The sequence below is a fragment of the Ambystoma mexicanum genome, chromosome 7q (genome assembly GCF_040938575.1).
Source record: "Ambystoma mexicanum isolate Mex_15411 chromosome 7q, UKY_AmexF1_1, whole genome shotgun sequence".
NCBI classification, from domain to species: Eukaryota; Metazoa; Chordata; class Amphibia; order Caudata; family Ambystomatidae; genus Ambystoma; species Ambystoma mexicanum.
Genome location: NC_090941.1, coordinates 898141818 through 898161794, shown reverse-complemented (window position 1 = coordinate 898161794; position 19977 = coordinate 898141818). Strand labels below are relative to the sequence as shown.

Genomic DNA, 19977 nt, shown 5'->3' with positions numbered 1-19977 from the left:
GTCTCTTCCGCCGACTCTAGTGCTCCACTTCATATCACGCCCCCACTCTCAGGTTCTTTCCTTCTTCCCCACTCAGGGCTTTCTCCGCTCTCTCCCCTATTCTGCTTTAATCCCCACTCTGGGGCTCCACTGTTCCACCCCCACCCGGGTGCCACTCTTTCTTGCTTCCCACTCTGGGACAGTTACGTTCCCTCCCCACTCCGGGGCTCTTTTCCTACACCCGAGAGCTCTTTTCTCTCATTCCCGGCTCTGGGGCTCTTTTCACCCACTCAGGTTTTCTTCCTCTTGCTCCCCATCATGAGGCTTCTCTGGTCTTTCCCAGCTCTGGGCTTTGTCTCTTTCCCTCTTGTATGGTCACCCTCCTCCCATTCCTCTTAAGCCACTCCGTACCTGTTCCTGGTGACCGGTGCTCCCTGGGAGGGGCGTGTAGTCAGACCGGCTCTCCTCTTGTCGCAGAGTCATTTTACGCGACACAACAACTGGACTACATGTCCACTGGTGAGGTCTCGTCTTTCCCAGTCTTTCCTGCTTGTCCAACGTGGCACTTCCTACACTGCTTCTCCTCAAGGCATTGCCATGGCCTTCCGAGGTATCCCGTTCTCCTGGCCACACTGGTTGGCCCATGTTACTTCTCCATTGGATCTGGCTGCACACGTAAAGTGCACGCCGCCGCAGGGACACCGTTTGACATTCTCGCTCTCCTACCTGCCGCCATATGTGTGCTCTGGTGCAATTAAACTCTGCAGTTGTTGACTAATCTCCCTCTTAATTGGTTCCCCCTGGAGGTGGATTCCTTCGTCTCTCCGCTGTCTTTGGTGAGTACTGACCAGAAGCTGATTCAGCCATTGGAAAGGGGGTTTGAAGACTCTCATACATCTTAACTCCTATATAGCACATGATGGTGTTAGTGTCTGGGGGTTGGGGATAGTGACTTATGTCTCTCTGGGGGTCCTGCTTACCCTGTGCTCTATGGGGCGTTAATTGTCGCAGACTCACCTCTCTAGTCCCAATGGGGTGTGATGACGAACTCCCTGGACTCATGACAGTACTCAGAGGTTTTTTTTAAAATAACCACATTCAACCAATCATTTGATGGAAGGATAGTTCAAGTGAGGCCAATACTGACCCCATATTTACTTATTCATACATGGGTTTTTCGTAAGCAGTTTGTCATGACTTATTACACAGCAACTTCAGCATGTCTGAATGAGTGGCAAATGGTGGAATAAGTAAGCCAGAAACACTCGTAGATGACTAAAGCAAGTGTGTGTGCCAGCTGCCATGCTGTTCCATCTTTACATTATGGACTTGCCAGAGGCTCTTAAATCTGAATTTTCCACCCAAAACAGGAGCTTCACATATTTGTTGGTTGGTGTATGACGACAATGTGATCATTAGACCACACATCAGCAGGTTCAACTAGGAGTATTATGGCTGTTCATCAATATGCGTTACAGAATCAGTTACAGATCAAATTTAAATAAAACTAAGATTATTTATTTGTTAATGGTTTTATAAAAAAACTTTACAAATCATTAAAGCAATGTCAAAAGTTAATTTTGGTTTACAATATAAAACTAAGAAGATTCATATTTAGAAAAAAAAGGAGGGATTAAAAAAATTACACAATATTCTCAAATAGGATTTAACAAAAGAAAAGAAAGTAAATATAAACAAATTTACTTTAAACACTAATCTATTAGAATAACTTACAAACATCCTTCAAAAATCTTACTACACATTTTTGCCATGCAACATATTCAGCCAAAGACATTCCAATGCATAATGAAGACTAGAAACGTATTTCCCAAAATAGAAAATTCTCAGAGACCTCAAGGCAGGATAACACATTAATAGGTGTCTCAAAGATTCAACTGCTGAGCTGTCCTGACAAAACACGTGTGTTTTCTTTGCAGGTTTTGTTTACCTGCCTGATGTTAATAATTTCGTTTGTTAATAAAACGTTAAAATGGAAACGCATAAAATAAAAAACAAAGATGATGTTCTTCACAAAAGGCTGTCAAACCTATGGTAGTCCGGACGGGAACAGGTGAGATTAAGCATTTAGACTCCTGCATACATTATTGTAGACAGAAAAAATATAGATCTACAAGACAGCAAGAAATCTAGGGCTACATCTTTATTGACCACCATCAAAAACATTGCTACTAAAAATGCAGTTTACAGTTTACAGGGAATCATTTTGGCTTATAGGCAAAGGATGATCACTTCGGTGATACATAGGTTAGCGGCAAATTTAGAAGATCATTCTCCCTTGCTAAATAAGTTGAAGGGACCAGTGTGGCAAAGAAGGATTACCACATTGTTCCCCAATCCTAGCTACAGGATTGGTACTGGGATGGGCTTTGTTGGGCACTTGCCTGGCTATTAAGAGAGGGCCATTGTATATAAAACCTTACAAAAGATCGGACTTTATCTACTCATCCATAATGGGGTTAATTCTAAAACAGGATAACCAAAACTCTTTATTGGGATTTAAAGAATAAAAATAAAAGAAATTGGATGAATAAATTAATGGATTACCCGCGCTTAAAGCAAATTTGTATTCTAAAAACCGTGAGATTGGTGTAAAACAATGCACATGTTGCCAGGTTGAAATAATGGTCTGATTTCTCTAGACTATCTTTGAACATTCTTGAGCCACAGAGGTATTTGGTCCAATTCCCTTCAGCAAAGCTGAAAACAGTATACATGCACATTAACATTAAGTGGTCCTAGGCTTGGTACTGATCAAAATAACAGATTTTGCAGAATCTGGAAATTGGGGCACATGAAAGAAGATCCACGAAATGTATTAAAAATATGTAAACATTTGGAAAATCCGAATTTGAAATACCCAGATAGACTTGTACATAAGTGAGACAATAAAAACAGAACAACTTTGCATACGTTGTCTATTGGCAACACACGTCTCACTGATTTTAGACATCTGTCGATTATGGATTATTTGTGAAGAAGGGTTAGCTGGAATACATATTTTTGATACTTGAAAAAAATATTGATTATTTTAAACTAAGTGAAGTGTTTTATGATTTTGTATAATGATGTAAGGGTGAAAAGTTTAATTGTAAATTGTACCACATTATATTTCAATAAAAACAAATACATACATTAGCCAGAAAAGAAAATACTTGGAGAAAGTTGTGATTCAAGTAGTGACAGGCAAACGCAAGCATCCTGTTTATTTTATTTGCACATTTATATGGGATTTTTAGAATGCTACACGCTTCCTTTTGGTAGCCCGAGAGTGCTAGGAACCATGATGGATGTATGAGGGACAAATACTCAAAGCAGAGGAGGCAAACAATGGATCAGTCATTTGCGTGATGGTTGGCAGACATAAGACTGGCGCCATATGGTCACGCATCGGTATGTAGAACATCTTCAATCGTGATGAGGCAATGGAGGGCAAGCACTTCTGATGCTGGTCAATGTCAATAGGTGACATTAGTCACATCACAAGGCAGTTAGGAATGGGAAAGGGTCTGCCCGAAGGGACTGTGATTTCTTTGCCATAGGCCAAGTGGAAGAGGCGTCTCTCCAGAACCCTTCTCAATCTAAGGAAATCCCCTTAAGATCACGAAGTTGTGATGCTAGATTCTTCAAAGAAAAGAGACTTGCCTTGCAGAAATCTCCTCATGCAGCTCCAGTATCAGGTTGGAGTAGGTGTTTAGTAACTACAGGCAAACCAAACGCAATCTTCTGGATAGTTGTTAGGGTTGAAATTCGTTGAGGAGTATTATGGATTTAGGCAGTTATGAACTTTTTTGGTCACAGCTTTCCTCTAGTGACATCAATGGAGTACCCCCATAGTTGCTTTCCGTTTGGACTCTAATAGATTTTTGGGGTGAGTGGGATCTTATTGCCTCACTCGCCTCCTTCTCTTATTTTGTTCTGGGGGCACTGCTCAGCCTTATAGCTACCAGTGCACAGAAGAGGTCTACCTTTGTTTTTAATCTTTATTTTTACAGTGCAACACAAGTCCCTTCAGGAGAGTGCTACAGACACACAGTGGGCCTCATTGTCCTTTAAGTAACCCTCCCAGTTATTTTTTAGAAGATCTACTAAACAGGTGTGTGGTACTGAATTGTTTTTTTTATCTTTTTCCCAGTGCACACTCATGTGCCTTACTTTTTAAAAATGATAATGTCTTTTTGAGTACCATATACTCAAAATGGCTATTCCCTGTGTTACAAGATAGGCGTGTTCTTTGTGCCATCTTCTTTATTGTCCATCTTACTTTGAAAATTGCCAAAGAAGAGAATGCACCATCACTGCCGGTCAATGCTTGGGGTGTGTGAACTGGCTGAAACCAGGATCTGGGATTGTCTGGTCAAAATTAACACCTCAGCCAGGGAATGTCCAGTTGCTGGGTGAATTGTGAGGAGGATGGTTGTCCCTGATTGGAGAGACTCCACCTGTTTGAAATCTGCATCTGAATATGTGGGCTGGGACAGCCCCCTCCTGAAACCTGAAATCTGAATAGAAGTAAAGGACAGAAGCTATGCGAGATAGACCACAATATTCAAGTCTCTGAATATGAGGAACTGCCAGACACCCATTGGCCAGGCCAATTACAGTGTTTCAGACCTCTGTCTTCCAATCAACTGTGAAGAACTGAACTAGCTGCCTTCCTCCTCTGAACTGGAAGGACTTACCAGTCTGAAGACCTTCACTGCATCCATCACAGTTTCATAGTCAGATTTGCTGCTGGGTCTTCATTTGGTCTGCATCTGACTGGAAATGGACTGCTGCTTTGAACAGGCCCCTTTCCATCGCATTGCTGGAAATGTTGCTGGCATCCTCTAAGCTTTGCTATAACCATGGCAACCTGCTGCTGCTGCCATCTCGCATTAGGAGGATGAACCATATAGAAACTGAAATCTGATCACAATGCTCCTGCGGGCCTTCCAATACTGTCCTGGGTCAAAGAACAACCACTCATGTCTGCTGCTTCTGAGTGGGTCTCCTGTGCTGATGGATCTGAAGTAGAGTCATATTCACCCTGTCTGGGTTGGGTTTCCCAAGATAACCTGCACCCTTTGAGCCTCCTACAGCAAAGCCTGTTGGGAGCCTCGTTGTACCCACAAGCTCCCTGTCACATGGTGTTGCAAGCAGGAGTCTGGTGGTTGAGATGATCTCTTTAATCGCCTCCATCCACATTGACTTGCATTGGGCATAAAGCCCTCACGTGATAAGTGGCTACCCTACTGAGCCAAAGGCAGTATAGTATGGGAGAGGAAGTCACCAGTTTACTATTTGGTCATCTATGCCCTGGGGAGTGGTGGTCTACCTCCTCCATAGCTGTAGGTACTTTGCATTTATTTGCTTCTGATCCCACTTAATTTGTTGTCCTTTTTTGCTTCTCCTGGCAGCACAGACCCTTATCGCTGCGCAATCGTCCTACTCTGCTTCAGTTTCACTCTGCTCGCAACGAGCAACAGTGTTGCTTAATGTGGGTGCTATGCGTTTACAGACCCATTTGGTTTGTTTTCCTTTTTACATGGACCCATATCGCCACACGGTCGTACTTTCACTTGGTTCTAACTCGTGGAGCAAAGTACCTACACTAAGTGGCTAATGAAATATCTCATTTAAAAGAGTAGGACAGAATCGGTCCTTGGCTATTGACAACAAGGAACAATTTGAAATAATCAGAGGTCTTAAGTTTGGCACAAATAAACGGGGGTACACCGGATTGAATCGCAGACCAAAAAAAACCTGATGAAGCCCCAATATTAATAAACGTGAGATCGCAGTGGACAAGCGTATCTCAAGGTAAGGGCCAAAACACATCTTGTCGACCAGAATCCAACTGGATACCATCAATTGACTAGTCCCTTTTTCCAATTTAAGGACGTCTTTGTGTCTTTTCCACAACTTCACACAGAAGTTAATCAAAAACAACTTCAAATAAATATACCCAGAGTAAAATGAACTGATGTTTTGATGCACCTATCTCTGTCTGATGTATTAGCTATTAGCTGTGTTGCCACTCTATTTGTTCAAGAATGTTGAAGAGTCTTTTGAACATATGCTAAATATGATAGACTATCTCCAATGATTGATACGAACCCCTGGACATAAGGAATGAACTATATGACTTTTTGTTGAACAATGTTTTATTAAGTGTATGTAATGATCTGTTAGATTTATGTAAATGGTTGTTAAAATAAAATAATATTTTATGAGAAAGGAAAATAAATATATTTTTTGGTATAAAAGGAATCTCTGGTGCTAAACTCGATTTATTTGAACATCGGACAGACTTCTGTGTGTTACCGCAAAATAAATAAGCGGGTAAAGGGCGGGGTAACCTGTTCTCTTTCTATATATTGTTTAAAGAGAAGCCAAGGGAAGCCCACCTCAGAAAGTGGTGGAATGAGAGAATTTAAGTGGCAAGAATATATAAGCGATAATCATAGCGTGAGGATATGTCTGAGAGGAAGATATTCTAAACATAGGACCACAGAAACTACGAAGCATAAGAGTACTTTTGAAGAGCTACGAGAATAGATCTCAAAGTCTATCCAAGGAGGTTATATCAAGAAATATCTGTAGAACAAAGGAAATCTATAAGTACAGAGACTATCAATGGAACTGAAGAGACCTGGCAAAGACCAGCTATTCCCATGCTCTTTAAGTTAGTTAAAAGTAGTGTTGGGGTCAGATAGGGTTAGTTTGGGTGGAGGACAATTTTACTTTGACTTCCTGACTACTGACGAGCACCTTTGGTCTCTTTAGATGTGTAGGCGATTCCTTCTAGTTATAGGGAAAGTTAGGTCTCCTACTTCTAAGTTTCATTAAATCATTTGAATCACGTCTTCTGAGTGCCTGTCTCCTTCTTCTGACCCACCACATGTATTACAAGCAGTTTGTCATACAGGTATGATCCACAGAACCCTCAAACAGCTTGAGATAATTCTTGTCGTCATCACTTCACATAGGACAACCAATGACGGTTTGTGCTTTAATGATGCAGGTCAGGCGAGGGGCATTATATATTGATGCACATCAGTGAGAAGACCAACCCATAAGGCACACTGCAGGTGATGCTTCCAGGCCTGGCGATCAGTGCACCCAATTTGACTTTGGAAAAAGTTCAGTGGTGGTCAGTGAAGTTATTGGTAAAAAGCTGATTGTCTGCCATCCTATTTTACAGCCTGAATTGACGTAAGCAGGCCAACGGAAGGGAGCTTTATAAAGCTTAGGCCTGAGAAGCAGGCCTGACCCATCAGCACTAAAACAAAATAAAGCTGTCAAGTTATTGTAATGAGTAGAATCCAGGGAAAGAAATCGCCTTTTGGAACCCACGTAAAGAGGAGAAGGACTAGTCAGAGGCACTGCACAAAGTTGGGGACCAAAGAAAAAAGGTATGTGTGCGCCATTACCATTCGATACACTCCGTGGATGGAACGATTTAAGTAGGATGATGTTTATACTTGGTCTTAGAAGCTTTAAGAATATCGGTACGAGCTAGAGGTCACTAATTGGAAAGCAAGAGGGATTTGCTGAAAGTACAGCGGATACAGTATGCATTTTAAAGAACTGAGTGGACAGCAGAAATTTGAAAATGGAAAATGAGAAGATATAGTGAGGCGAGAAGGATTGGATTACATGGAAGGCAAATGGATTGCCTGGTGCACAAGGTCTGGGGATGTGAAGCTCCACCCGGCCTAAAGGATGGAAGCGGACTCCTGGCTCTGTGCAGCATGGTAAAAGGTAGAAGTCTGAAGATGGCAATTATGGTGTGGGCCTATTCACAAATTCTGGCTTCACTGCCAGGCCTGTGGATTTAATTGAGTTATTTGTGGCACATGTGTGCCACTATGGAGGCAAATTAGGAAACAAGTAAGGGCTTCTGATAGCCATTCATGGCATTGTGGACTAGTTTTGCCACCATCTGGGCATCCAAAGGCTTGCCATTTACAGAAAAGGCGCCACGATTGGTTGATGGGTTTATCTATTGGTGGGATGGTTCGCAGTGAAAGTATGCATTGGATGGAAAGCCAAATGTTGGGAAGAAGGTGTGAAGGACGCATGGAGTAAACTCCAAACTTGCTGTAGCATAGATAGCACTTGCACGCTACCTAAACACATGGCTCTGAAAAGCAGCATGTTGCCTTTGGTGCATTTTAAAAAGCTGACGATGAGCTCTCGCAAACATATGGCAGTACCGCCTGGGGGCCCCATAGGGTGTCCATTTGATATCAGACTTACACAAGGACTGAACAGAAAAAACAAAGACTAAGCCACATTTGAATCAACACAACGTGAAGTGTCTTCACGAGTCTTCTCTCAGGATTCACCCTGATCCCAGTAAAGTACTTCATCAAGGAAGGGAGAGAGTCTCCACCAGTTACAACATACTAAGTAGTTGAATAGGCTGGTCAAAGGCAGGTCTACGTACTTGTCGAGGTCATTGGATTTTGTCTCATAGCTTTTCATGACCCGCAGGACTTGAACATCTTGACTCAGGAAGCAGGGAGGAAGGAGGCCATGAATACCCAACTGCAGCCTTTCCTCAAGCGTGAAGGCCATGCCCTAGAGGGAAAAGAGGACACCATCAGTCACATGAGCACAGGTAATGAACACACAAAAGAAAAACAAACACATTAGAATAGAGAGAACACTTAATAAAAGGCCCTGACCAATGCATTTGCAATTCTGCCCCATCACAAGTGAGGGTGAAAATGCACCGCTACCTGCTGACGTCAATAGGGGAATGAAACCACCAGCTCACCTGACTTCTAGAGCCTATGCCAGCTTTAATAGAATTATGGATGTCAGGGCCAGTAGGATCTCTACACATTTATTCTATTTTAGCATTTATAGCAGCGCACCAAACCCTCAGGTATCAGGGTGCTAGTTACAGTAAGTGTGAAGTGGCATTCTTCAAAGGGCAAGACCACGTATAAGGGTAACAACATGCAGCTGGATCTTGAAAAGCATAATCTAGCAGAGCCGCGCCTCACAGCGCGGGGGGGCTACTGCAGGTGTACAGGTATGCATGAAATACAGAAATGGAGTAGGTGCACAGTCTGGCAAAGCCACGCCTCATGGTATGGGGGCTACATCAGGCATACAGATATGCAAAAAGACAAAATTAGAGCAGGTGCACAGTTTGGCAAAGCCACGCCTCACAGTACGGGGGCTACATCAGGTCAGCAGATACGCAAAAGGATAAAATCAGAGTAGGTGCACAGTCAGTCTGGCCAAGCCACGCCTCATGGTATGCGGGGGCTACATCAAGTATACAAATATGCAAAAAGACAAAATCAGGTAGGTTGCAGGCAGGTAAAGATATATAGCCAGCACAAGGCTGCAGGGCAAATCAGAGTTGCAAGTGTAAAGACTGGTAAGCATATTTGGGACTTGTGGGAACTAGGAAAAGGGACTAGACAGGGGTGCCCGCTGTCTCTGCTGCAGTATATCCTGGCCATGTAACCGATAACGCAATATTTGAGATCTGAATACCTTGAGGCGAGCATAGTTATAGATGGTGTTCCCCACCTGATATCGATGTACGCTGATGACACATTACTGTATATCCATAACCCGGACGATAATTTAGAATTGATCATGGAAGCCCCATCGCTGTTTGAGGGGTTGTCAGGAATAAAGATCAGCATAAAGAAGTCCACTCTGTTCCCGTTAGCAGGGTTGTCCAGAAAGAGAGAGCACTTACTCCTGTTTTTGGCACTACAGTGGATGTTGGATACGTTTAGATACCTGGGAGTCAATATATACCGTGACACAGAAGCAGAACACGTGCACAACACCCTGCGCACCTTGGAGGGTATCAAAAACTGAGGTTTTGAAATAAACTGCCCCTGTCGGTGATAGGCAGAACAGCTCTGTTGAAAATGGTGGTCTTGACGAGGCTGTTACTTTTTTTGTCAGTGTCCCATACTACATACGTAGGGCCTTCTTCAGGGCGTTACAGACAGTATGTGGTGGTTTCCTGTGGTAATACAGTAGGCGCAGGATAGGGTTGTCAGGATCCCACACTTTGAGTTGTATTATTTAGCGGGACAGCTGCAATTTGTGGCGGACTGGCTGGCGGATGACCCCAACCCAGACACGTGGATGCTTCTGTGTACAGAGCCACATTTCTATTTAAAGGAATTAATATGGGACAAGAGGCCCCGGGCACACGTAGGGTCACACCTAGTGTCTTTGGGGGTACACGTGTGGGACAGAGCACGCAAACAAAAATGGACTAAAAGACCCAATCTATGCAAAGATTCCCTTGAATTCTGTAGTATGGACCTCCACACAAGCCTGACCGGGGATGCAAGTGATTTGGGAACCTAGCGGGGTGGTCACGATCGGGGGGGCACAACTTTCATACCCTTTGGTGAGATAGTTGACAATACCGGGATACATGGTGGCTAATATTTGTTACATTGCACTATTAAGAGGGAGATTACGTGTTGTTGGCCTACATGGGGAGAGTTAATGCAAAAGCACTCAATTGTGGACATACTATATGATATATCAGAGGGAGGGCATACTATATCTAGGATATATACTTATTGCTTACGGGAGGTCCCTCTGCACCATTGGTAGCGAGATGCAAGTTGGAGGCAGACCTGGGAGCCCCTCTCTCAGACACACAGTGGAAGGATCTTCTGGATACCATAAGAGTGTCCTGGAATCCAAGATTACAACTGATTCAGTTGTTCGTGACACATAGAGCTTATTTGACTCCTTTGAAGAACTCTCGTTTCTCTGGAGCAGGAATGCAGCTCTGCCCTCAGTGTAATTCCGAAGAGGTGGGGATATTGCACATGTTCTGGGCATGCCCCACGGTGCAGAAATACAAGGAGGAAATAGCAGCCAGAATGTATAGGGGAGGGCTGGTGCTGGATGTGATTTCCCCGGAGTATGTCTGCTGGGTTGTTTTGCGCACCGGAAAGGAGCGAGGCACATTCATAAGATGAATGATCTGGCATACATATTAGCCAAACACAGAATAGCAATGGCATGGAAAGCAATGGGTGAAAGCTGAGACAGATGTTTAAAGGGGGGCGCTGCACTTTGGTCTTTCGACTCCAGATGAGGCGGTGGCCGCTTGGATCGCCCTGGTGCAGGTTCTATTTGCCCTGGTAGCCGCAAAAGCTGCATGGCAAATCAGGAAGGTTACAGACAGGTAAGATTAAATAGTCCGCACAAGGCTGTAGGTCAGGTCAGGTAGGATGCAGAAAAGTAGGATACAGGTCAAATCGGGTAGGTTGCAGACAGGTAAAGTCACATAGACAGCACCAGGCTGAAGGGGAAAGACAGGAACTTAAGAGTGCGACTAGGGCATCCCCCTGGTAAACACTGGGGTTGAGATAATCTGGTATGATGGGTCATAGCGGCAGGACAGATACGTAGTAATTTTGTGAGCGTAGGTTTAGAATTTTTGATGGCTGACGTAATGCAGCACATATGGTGCAGATTGGGCGCCCTCCTGTCAGAGGCGGGAGATAGGACCTACTAAGGTGATGCAAAGGATCATCAGTGCTGGGGAGGGACCCATATCTCTGCATTCGGGGTGTGATGAATCAACTTCAGGGGCACCAGTGGCCCAGGGATGAATATTGGTTTCTAAATCATCAATCAGCCCCACAACTCTAGTACACCCCAATGGATCCAAACAGATTGGAAACACAAACAAATTAGCAAATTATAAACCTCCTTGTCCAATTTTGGTAACGTGGATGGAACGGCAGGCTGATCTGCAAAAGGCCGTGGATCGTTGGTTAGTTGCAACACAGCGAAAATACAATTATTACCCAATGATAAAAGGGACTGTCCAGTGAAGCTTGTATAAACATATCTACTTTTATTATTATTCAACAGACAGTTTTAGCACACTACAAAATACAACCCACCCTGAATAGGAATGCAGAGGACAGACAGTTGCAAGGAAGGAAAAGGGATGCACTCTGGGAACTGACAGGAGGGTAGTCGTTATAGTAAATAATCGCAATACTTCAGGGATTGCGGCAGCCAAACCACAACCTTTTTGCCGTGATTTTTTGTGCAAACGCCCATTTTTGCTGCGATTTTAACACATGGAACTAAAAATTCTTTAAAGTTCAACTAGACCTGCAGGTCGGGTAACTTAGTTTACCTATTCAACTGTGGGATGTATTAACCCACTTATGCCCTGCGGCATCACTGTGTTTTCTGGTGGTGCCAGAATTATCAAAATAGCCGCAAAACCCTTGTCCGCGCCAAAACCTATGGAAATCGCGCTTTGTATCACGAAAAGATGGCTGCCAAATCTACCATGCATGTTGTCAGTGGTGGAACGGAGATCTCACTCCTGAAACATGTCACTGGGCTTCACAACACGTAAAAATGGATCATGCATGAAAAGCAGTGCTTTGCTGAAAGAAATCCAAAATCTTGTTTTCAAATCTTTTTCTTAGTTGCTGAAACTGCAGAATGTCAGTACAAAACACCATCAAACATCCAATATTCTTGCTGGGTGCTACAAGTCACTTAGTTCAAGAAATCATTATGAACAGACAATGTCCTGAAAAGCTGAATTTGTCATCCAAACACGCACAGCAAAAATGTGCCTGCCTGTGAAATCTGTCAAAATCTGGGCGCGGTACCCGTGGCCTCCTGTATGACAGCTGTCAGTAGATTGCATTAAAACTGTAAACTTGTACAACTGAAATCTAATGTCTGAAAACTAAGTGACCTGTTATTGAGAGTAACCTAGGTTGTAACTATTTAAATGCCATGGTTTAGAATCTGGAATAAGTGTTCTAGCTGCTTGTTTTGAAATTGCAAGTTTGTTTTAAACCAAGAAAAAATGTAACAAAATAACATTGAATTTAGGCCTGCCTAAATCAATGTAACCAGTCCAACAGCTTCCCCCACGGAGGCCAGGCATCGCCCTTTTCCTCACTCCACCAGGAAATCACACCTCTGTGATGATTAGATTAGGGGAGGAGAATTTGGTCTGCCAGGGGAAGAAGACAATGGACTTCCTCCAGTCAAAGCAAGGCTACGTGTGAAGAGTCGTAAAGTGACCTGGGCCGCTGGAGGAAATGGGAGGAGACTGCTTCGAACTGCAGAGAGCCAGAAGGAGGCGGAGACAAACAGCCATTTGGGGCTGGACATTCACAAAGAAACATTTTGTTCAAGACATATAACTCGCCACTTAAAATTGTTTAAATTACAAAAATCACATTTGTGCATCTAAATTCTGACTGTACATTATAAGAGGCAGCAAAACCATGTGACATGTTCTAGAAGGAAACGGCAGAAAGGTGGTTTTACACCAAATGTATTTGTGCCAGAAGTATGAAATGTTATACCTTTATGCCCATGTTCAACGCGCATATTTGTACACATTTTCGGATAAACTGGACATTGTGTTCCAGTCAAAAAGGGCACAATTCTGTCAAAAGCAGACACAAGATCCCACAGCGACGAGACTTGGAGGAGTATCTGCTGCAAAAAATGTGATTTATATATGTTATTGTTCTAAAGATTACACACATGCAAATATGTATTGTACCAAAAGTAGATTTTATGTTCAAGGGACAAGGGGAGGATTCGCTGACTCAAACTCACACCATCATGGTGACACCCTGTTTTCTCCTCCAATCAAGGGAGAGAAGAGACTCCAGCCAATCGCCGGCCTAAGAGGCGTGCTTGGGATAAACCAGCACACACCAATTAATTATAAGCATAAATAGAGACAGCTCAGACTGAAACACACACAGATTCACCAACTAACCGATTGCTGGTGGAGCACCCTGCGAGAGGACCATCCATCGTCCTTGCTCCAGACTCCAGAAACTTGGCAAGCAGAAAGGCCCATTCCATTAGTTGAACCATTTTCAACTAGGCCTTGAATTTCCAGAACCAGACAGAATCCCACAAAGCTAAGGGGACCAAAAGAAACAGCCAGGCTGTGCTGTAACTGCTTGCCTGCTAAATAATTATCTTCAGAACCAAGAAGGGCAGATTAAACCCAATCCTGTGCTGATCCTGTCCAGTCCTGTCATACGGTGACCAGAGCGCCTTGTTGATTGCAGACCCAGTCCAGTCCGGTTTGCCCAGCAGTCTGTCCCAGAACCAGAATCCTTGACCAGAATCCCCGACGGTTCCGTTTGAAACCCATATAGGGAGTATCTATAGATAGGACTGTGTCACTAGCATATGTACTGTCCATAGTCCAATCCCTATGTAAACCCATCCTCTCTTGCATTTAGAACCTGATATTGTTGGGAGTAGTTTGAATTGTCAGAACATTTCTTGTACTAAGTTTCTCTCATTTGTTTTCTAAAATCATAAATCAATAGTGTTGTGAATAAATAAATAGAATCCCAGAAAGAAATTATCCACCACATGAAGGGTCCCTGGCCAGGTTTGATGGAGATTCATGTGTGGCATTCTCTTTTTCTCTAGTCATAATCTAGTATAAGAAATCTTTTTGTCATTTTAAAAGTGCATCCCTGTTTTCCCATTATTGCGCCGAAAAACGACCTCCACATAAACGTCCATAACTTCCTCAATTTTTATGCTAGAAACAAAATTTCAACTTCTGCTTGTAGCTAACATCATCAGATTTCCATAGAACCAAATCCATATAGTTCATTTGTTTTAGGAAAACTCTATCACGTGTAAAACAGTTTTTGATTGCACCCAACCTCAATTTCAAGTTTGCACATTGCTTATTAGTATCATATCATTGCTAGTGTTTGTCTGTAACTATCTAAAGTGGCTCCCATTAGAATTTGAACAATTTCAGCAATTTAAACCATATTTAGTGTTTTACCCAATCAATTCTCAGATAACTTTAAAACCATTTTGACAGTTTGCCAATCAATTCTGTTTCTCTCTTGTGTGTTGCTGGGGGGAAATTGGGATTGACCTCTTGTTTGAATTCTGCATTCCTGAATCCCTGCTCTCTCTCCTCCTATCGCTTTATATTACCTGTTGGGGGGGTTAAGGGGTGTGCAGGGGGAAATTGTAACCATACTGCTATTTGATCTGAACACACACCAAAGTATTATTTCTGTGCTGAATTGTTTTGTTCACTATTACTTCTTGTGATTAAAGAGATTGCTTAATGTTACATCACCCCATTGGTGATTATTGTGTACCCATTAAAACAGTGTGATTGAATGAATTGTGAATACATAAATAAATATTTTAACTTTGCAAACCAGCCTGATTCCTGGTTCAGTGTGACCAGAGGGGGGGGTAGGTTCCAAGAGAGGGGTGTGATACGAGTGGTACATTGTTCAGAATAAAAGAACTTCGACACAAAATAAATAAGGGTTTCAGTTGTGCATTACCCGCTAGGCGTTGATTTAGGTGTAGTGCTGGATTTAAGTCACTTACACAACCTAAGAGAAATGCACTCGACCCGTAGCGACAGAGGACAACACATTTAAAATGTGATTTCTTTAAAATGCTACATGTACCTCCAAGCCCACTTTATGTTTGGCACACTGCTGCCACCCAGAAGACAGTCATGCACAGTGAAACTTATTTGCCATTTTTCTGCAAAGTAAATGTTAAATCAACGTTTCAAACATCTCTTGCAAATGCTACTTGCCCTTTATAAAATCTACTGGACTATGCAGTGGGTGTAAAGACTTTGCCAGCCATAGATGAGTGTCTGTAAAATCTAAAAGGATAGCTGCATGGATGGACACAAATTTAATAGATATGATAAAAAAATCTCTGAAAACAGTTTGGCCAGCTGTCTCCAGCAGTTGGTAATATATAATACAATCAAAGAAAAGCGTACTCTGGAGGCCATCTACAGTGTTTGGTATTGCAGTAGATCTGTAGATGTACAGACTGGATGGAACTATTGATAACTATTTTGCGTAAGCATCTAGTTCACTTTATGTATTCATTGTTTAAGAGGTAAGAAAGAGAGTAAGCAGAGTGGATTACCTAGCATGCCGAGAACTGAGCAGACTAGGTGAAATATTGTAGTATGTGGTCATCTCACTTTCAGGGTACCTGGTGTAAAGCAACAGTGATGATACAAAATGTCAAGGATTATGGGGTTGCTCATGGGTTGAGCACCAGTTGCAAGATGTATGCAACCTGCAGGTTACAGAACTATGTTTGCCATCAAAAGAATTTGATCGTTGTACATTTTCAAACGTTCACTTGTCAATATGATGCATCTTTCCCAACAAAATGAAATACAGTGGACACTAGGAAATTAAGATACACTAACATAAATGTTACTGTAACACATGGAGAAGAAGATGTTCGTTCACTGAAGAGGGCAACTTACATAGCTAACTTTGCTACACAAGTGTCTACTTGATTAGCAAACCTACAGAATTGCATAGCAAATTGCTATGCGACACTGCTTATTCTATGCCTTGGCAGCTCCACCTACAACCCAGAGGCCCTGAGAAGAAAAGGTCTTAATGCACAGGGCCAGAGAGGAACAACATGCTGCCTCTTAGAAGACTGAGGGTTGGTGGCATTGAGAATATTGTCGGGCCCGGTGTAAACGGGAAAAGAAGCCAGACCACTCCCAGGCATTGCCCACGTGAAGATCAATTATTTATATATTTGTATTGTATTTTTTGGGCGAATTAAAGTACAAACCATCAACACAATTGTAAGATATAGATCTTTGTTAAGCAATCAATGTACGAGGTATCAAAGATGGTAGCTCACCTAAGAACAGCTATTGACAGGCAGGAAACACCATCACATGAAGCCAAAAGAGGACAATGAAGAGGACTTCAAAGCTAGTAGAAGGCCGGACTATAGTCCAAATGAATGTGAGAAAACAAGAGACCGGATCATAGCATGACAAGAGAAGGACTTGGTGGTGCGGAAGTGGTCTGTGTAGGGTGCCACGGGACAGTCATCAATTCTCCAACAATAGGCAAGTGAGAGCACCAGGATCCAATGGCTCCAGGCACCGACAAGCTCCTTTTCATCTTTTATTTGAATCCGACTTTGTTCTCAAGCTACAGCCAATAAATCGGCCTGATGGCCAACTCAGAGATCCCAAGGCGTGCAGGCAGATAATTGAGCTAGTTCTGCAAAGATCAAACGCTAACATGACACAAAGCAAAGGTCCAGGCACTGCTCCAGTATCCAGATGGAATTTCCTTTTAATTAGTTTAAACGCTTTTGCACGTTTTTCTTTCTCTGTTCAGATACGTAATGGGACCGACATGTTTGCATAGAATGCAGGCTTTGATTTTTTTGGAGGCATTAAAATACTGCATAATTTCTGTCCATGAAGGCTCTTTACACCACGCAATATTTTTTAATTTGTATTAAGGAAATCAATAACGAGGGACAACGTGATTGTATTTGGTTCTTTTACACTGGAGACCATCCTCCCAACTAAATGAAAAGGGACCGTCCATATCGAGTTCTTGGGGAGGTTTTTGTGAGCATTGACTCTTGAGTGTTGGGTTTCATGCTTTTGAATTGCCCACACTTTTTTGGGTGCAGGACGACATTTTCATCTTAAGCAACCTGCAATATGAAATTTCAACTTGATTAGTTTGCCCTGTATTTTATTTATGTGTATGCTTGTGCAATGCTATATACATCTTTTTTGTTTCTTCTCGATGTGTGTAAGGTTGTAAAACGTTAAAGGTTTTTTTGTAAACCGCAACACAAAAAAAAGAACAAAAACAAAAAGGGACAGCCCATAAAGAATGTGGCATTTCTCTATCAGGACATGTGGTGGAAGGAGGTTTGGAACCAACTCTAGCCATGGGGAAGGACTAGTGCCTTGTTTACTGGCCAGCAAGCACCCTCTCTGGGAGACGGCGTGGAACAGGATAAAACGTCAATGCCAGCCAGAGAACTTATATATAGGATGGGGACAGAGAGTGAAAACATTTCCAAAAGAGACGAGACTGAAAGATTAGTCAACACACATCGGACACAGACTGGACTCGCAGGTTGAGTCTGACACCCGTGCTAGTTCCACAGAAAGCCATGCAGAAACACCTCAAAAAAGGGTTTTGTGCTTCTCGCCCGCAATCTTTCCAGGTACCCTGCACCTGCAGCACTTATGTGGCTTTTCACGTAAATGGCCCCCACCCATGCTGGATCTTCATTTCCCTATGTCAGTGGTTAAAACAATACAGAACCTCCTTCACGAAAAGTCAGATGTTTGGGGGAGCTCAGTGCAGATGTCAATGTTAGGAACCCAATTGGCTAGTAGAGCTGCAGGAGGTATCCACTCGCAATGCCAAGGAAATATTTGTGCGAGATGGTCATAGTTATTTAATGCTCTGCCCACACCAAGCTCTACATATTACATCTTCTGAAGGGCTCCATGATGTTCTGTGGATCTAGGAACAAACCTGCAGAAAGGTTATCTTTTTTAGTATTGAACAATTGGTGGGATAGGGGATGATTAGGGTGACTAGTTTACAATGGCGGCTGCTGAATTTTTTAATTGGAGGAGAGTCAATATTTCCCAGAAATATGGCAGAGCGACTGAGCGTAGCGAGGGAGCAGAAACCAACCACAGGTTTAGGTGGGTTCCACATCACTCCACAGCCTCTCCCCTGGACCTTCCCACCCAAGAATAATTTTTAAATATTTGATTAACATGGTGCCTTATACAACACACTTTCTGTGAAAATCTGGGTAAAAAGCCAGACAGTTTGCAATTGGTTTTGTAGGGTAACTCCAATCCAAAAGTCCCCAACCGTGCAGTGGAGCATTTCCCAATGCAGTTTCATAATGTCTTCCCCACAATATATGCCAGAATAAACACTTTTTCACACTGACTGTGCCCATAAATGTCCATACTGGCTGCACCCATATATGCCAGAATTCCTATATCAGAACACACTCATATTATGTATAATATAAACATAAGAAATATGTGGGGATTCTGCCATATACTGGCACAGCCATTGTGGACATATTTTCGTATAAGGACATACTCCTGCTGGCTTTACGTTTAAGAATGTCATGCCACAATAAGAAAGCATGTCTAATCTTGATGCAAAATGTAGTCCAATCTAGACACAACACACATGTGTCGAGGCATGCTTTGTCCATCATTGATATCCTGTTAAAAATGACATGTCGCAGTAAGAAATTATCACATCGCAGGCTGAAGAAAAAAAAAAAAATAGGATTTTTTTTTTATTTTTTTTTTTAAACACGGCATCCATTCAGCTGCCCAGTTAAAAATGTGTTGTTGCCATGCCCCCACCCCTGCTTCCATCTACTCCCCAGCTCAGCACAAATCCACATGCATGCACATATTTCCACAACACATACACAAACAGCATTCATTCACTCATTCACAGGCTCACCCATACATCAAACAGTCACCCATCCACACACATTTTACATAAAAAACACAAATCTTACCTGCACTCAGCTTGGTTTGGTATCCGCTTTGCAGAGGCCTCCTCTCCTGGCTCCTGCTCGTGCACGAGCAGGAACCACGAAGCAGAGCACTTCAGAGTTCCTGCTCGTACACGAGTTGGAGCTGGAGTGGTGATGATGCAGCGCCCAGCTCTGGCCAGCTCCTTTTGGATGTGCAGGGAGGTGCAGAAGAGCCCCTCGCACATACAAATTTGCAGTACCCCAACCTGCATTTCCAATGATCCATGCTAGGCTGGGAAAGCAAAACGCACAGCCTTGCATGGCCAATTGGACATGCGTGGCTGGGGTACGCACTGCCATGGGATAACTGCTTTTCCCCTTGACAGTTCAAGCCAGCCCAGGAGGGCTACCTCAGCTGCAATAAGCAGCTGCAGGAGCACTCCTGGGCAGGCACGCCCCGTCCATGATGGGCGAGGGTTGGTGGGTAGACGCCCGCTTGTCTATTATGGACAACCTGCCACTCCTAGTCTAAATATTGCCTTCAAAACGTTCTGTGCTGTGTGTCCAACCTTCTGCATGCAAAATAGCATGTTAAGAAATGATACCCATATATTGGAATGCTGTTAAGTGGAGGTC

The 19977-nt window shown here is 43.0% G+C and overlaps 1 protein-coding gene across 1 annotated transcript in view; it reads right to left on the bottom strand.

The window, feature by feature from the left end:
* The window catches only part of ME3 (malic enzyme 3), a 697492-nt gene that overhangs the window by 422600 nt on the left and 254915 nt on the right, over positions 1 to 19977 (bottom strand). The window contains exon 3 of the mRNA XM_069639735.1: positions 8432 to 8565. Within this exon, the coding sequence (XP_069495836.1) occupies positions 8432 to 8565 (134 nt within the window). The remainder of the gene's footprint in view (positions 1 to 8431; positions 8566 to 19977) is intronic.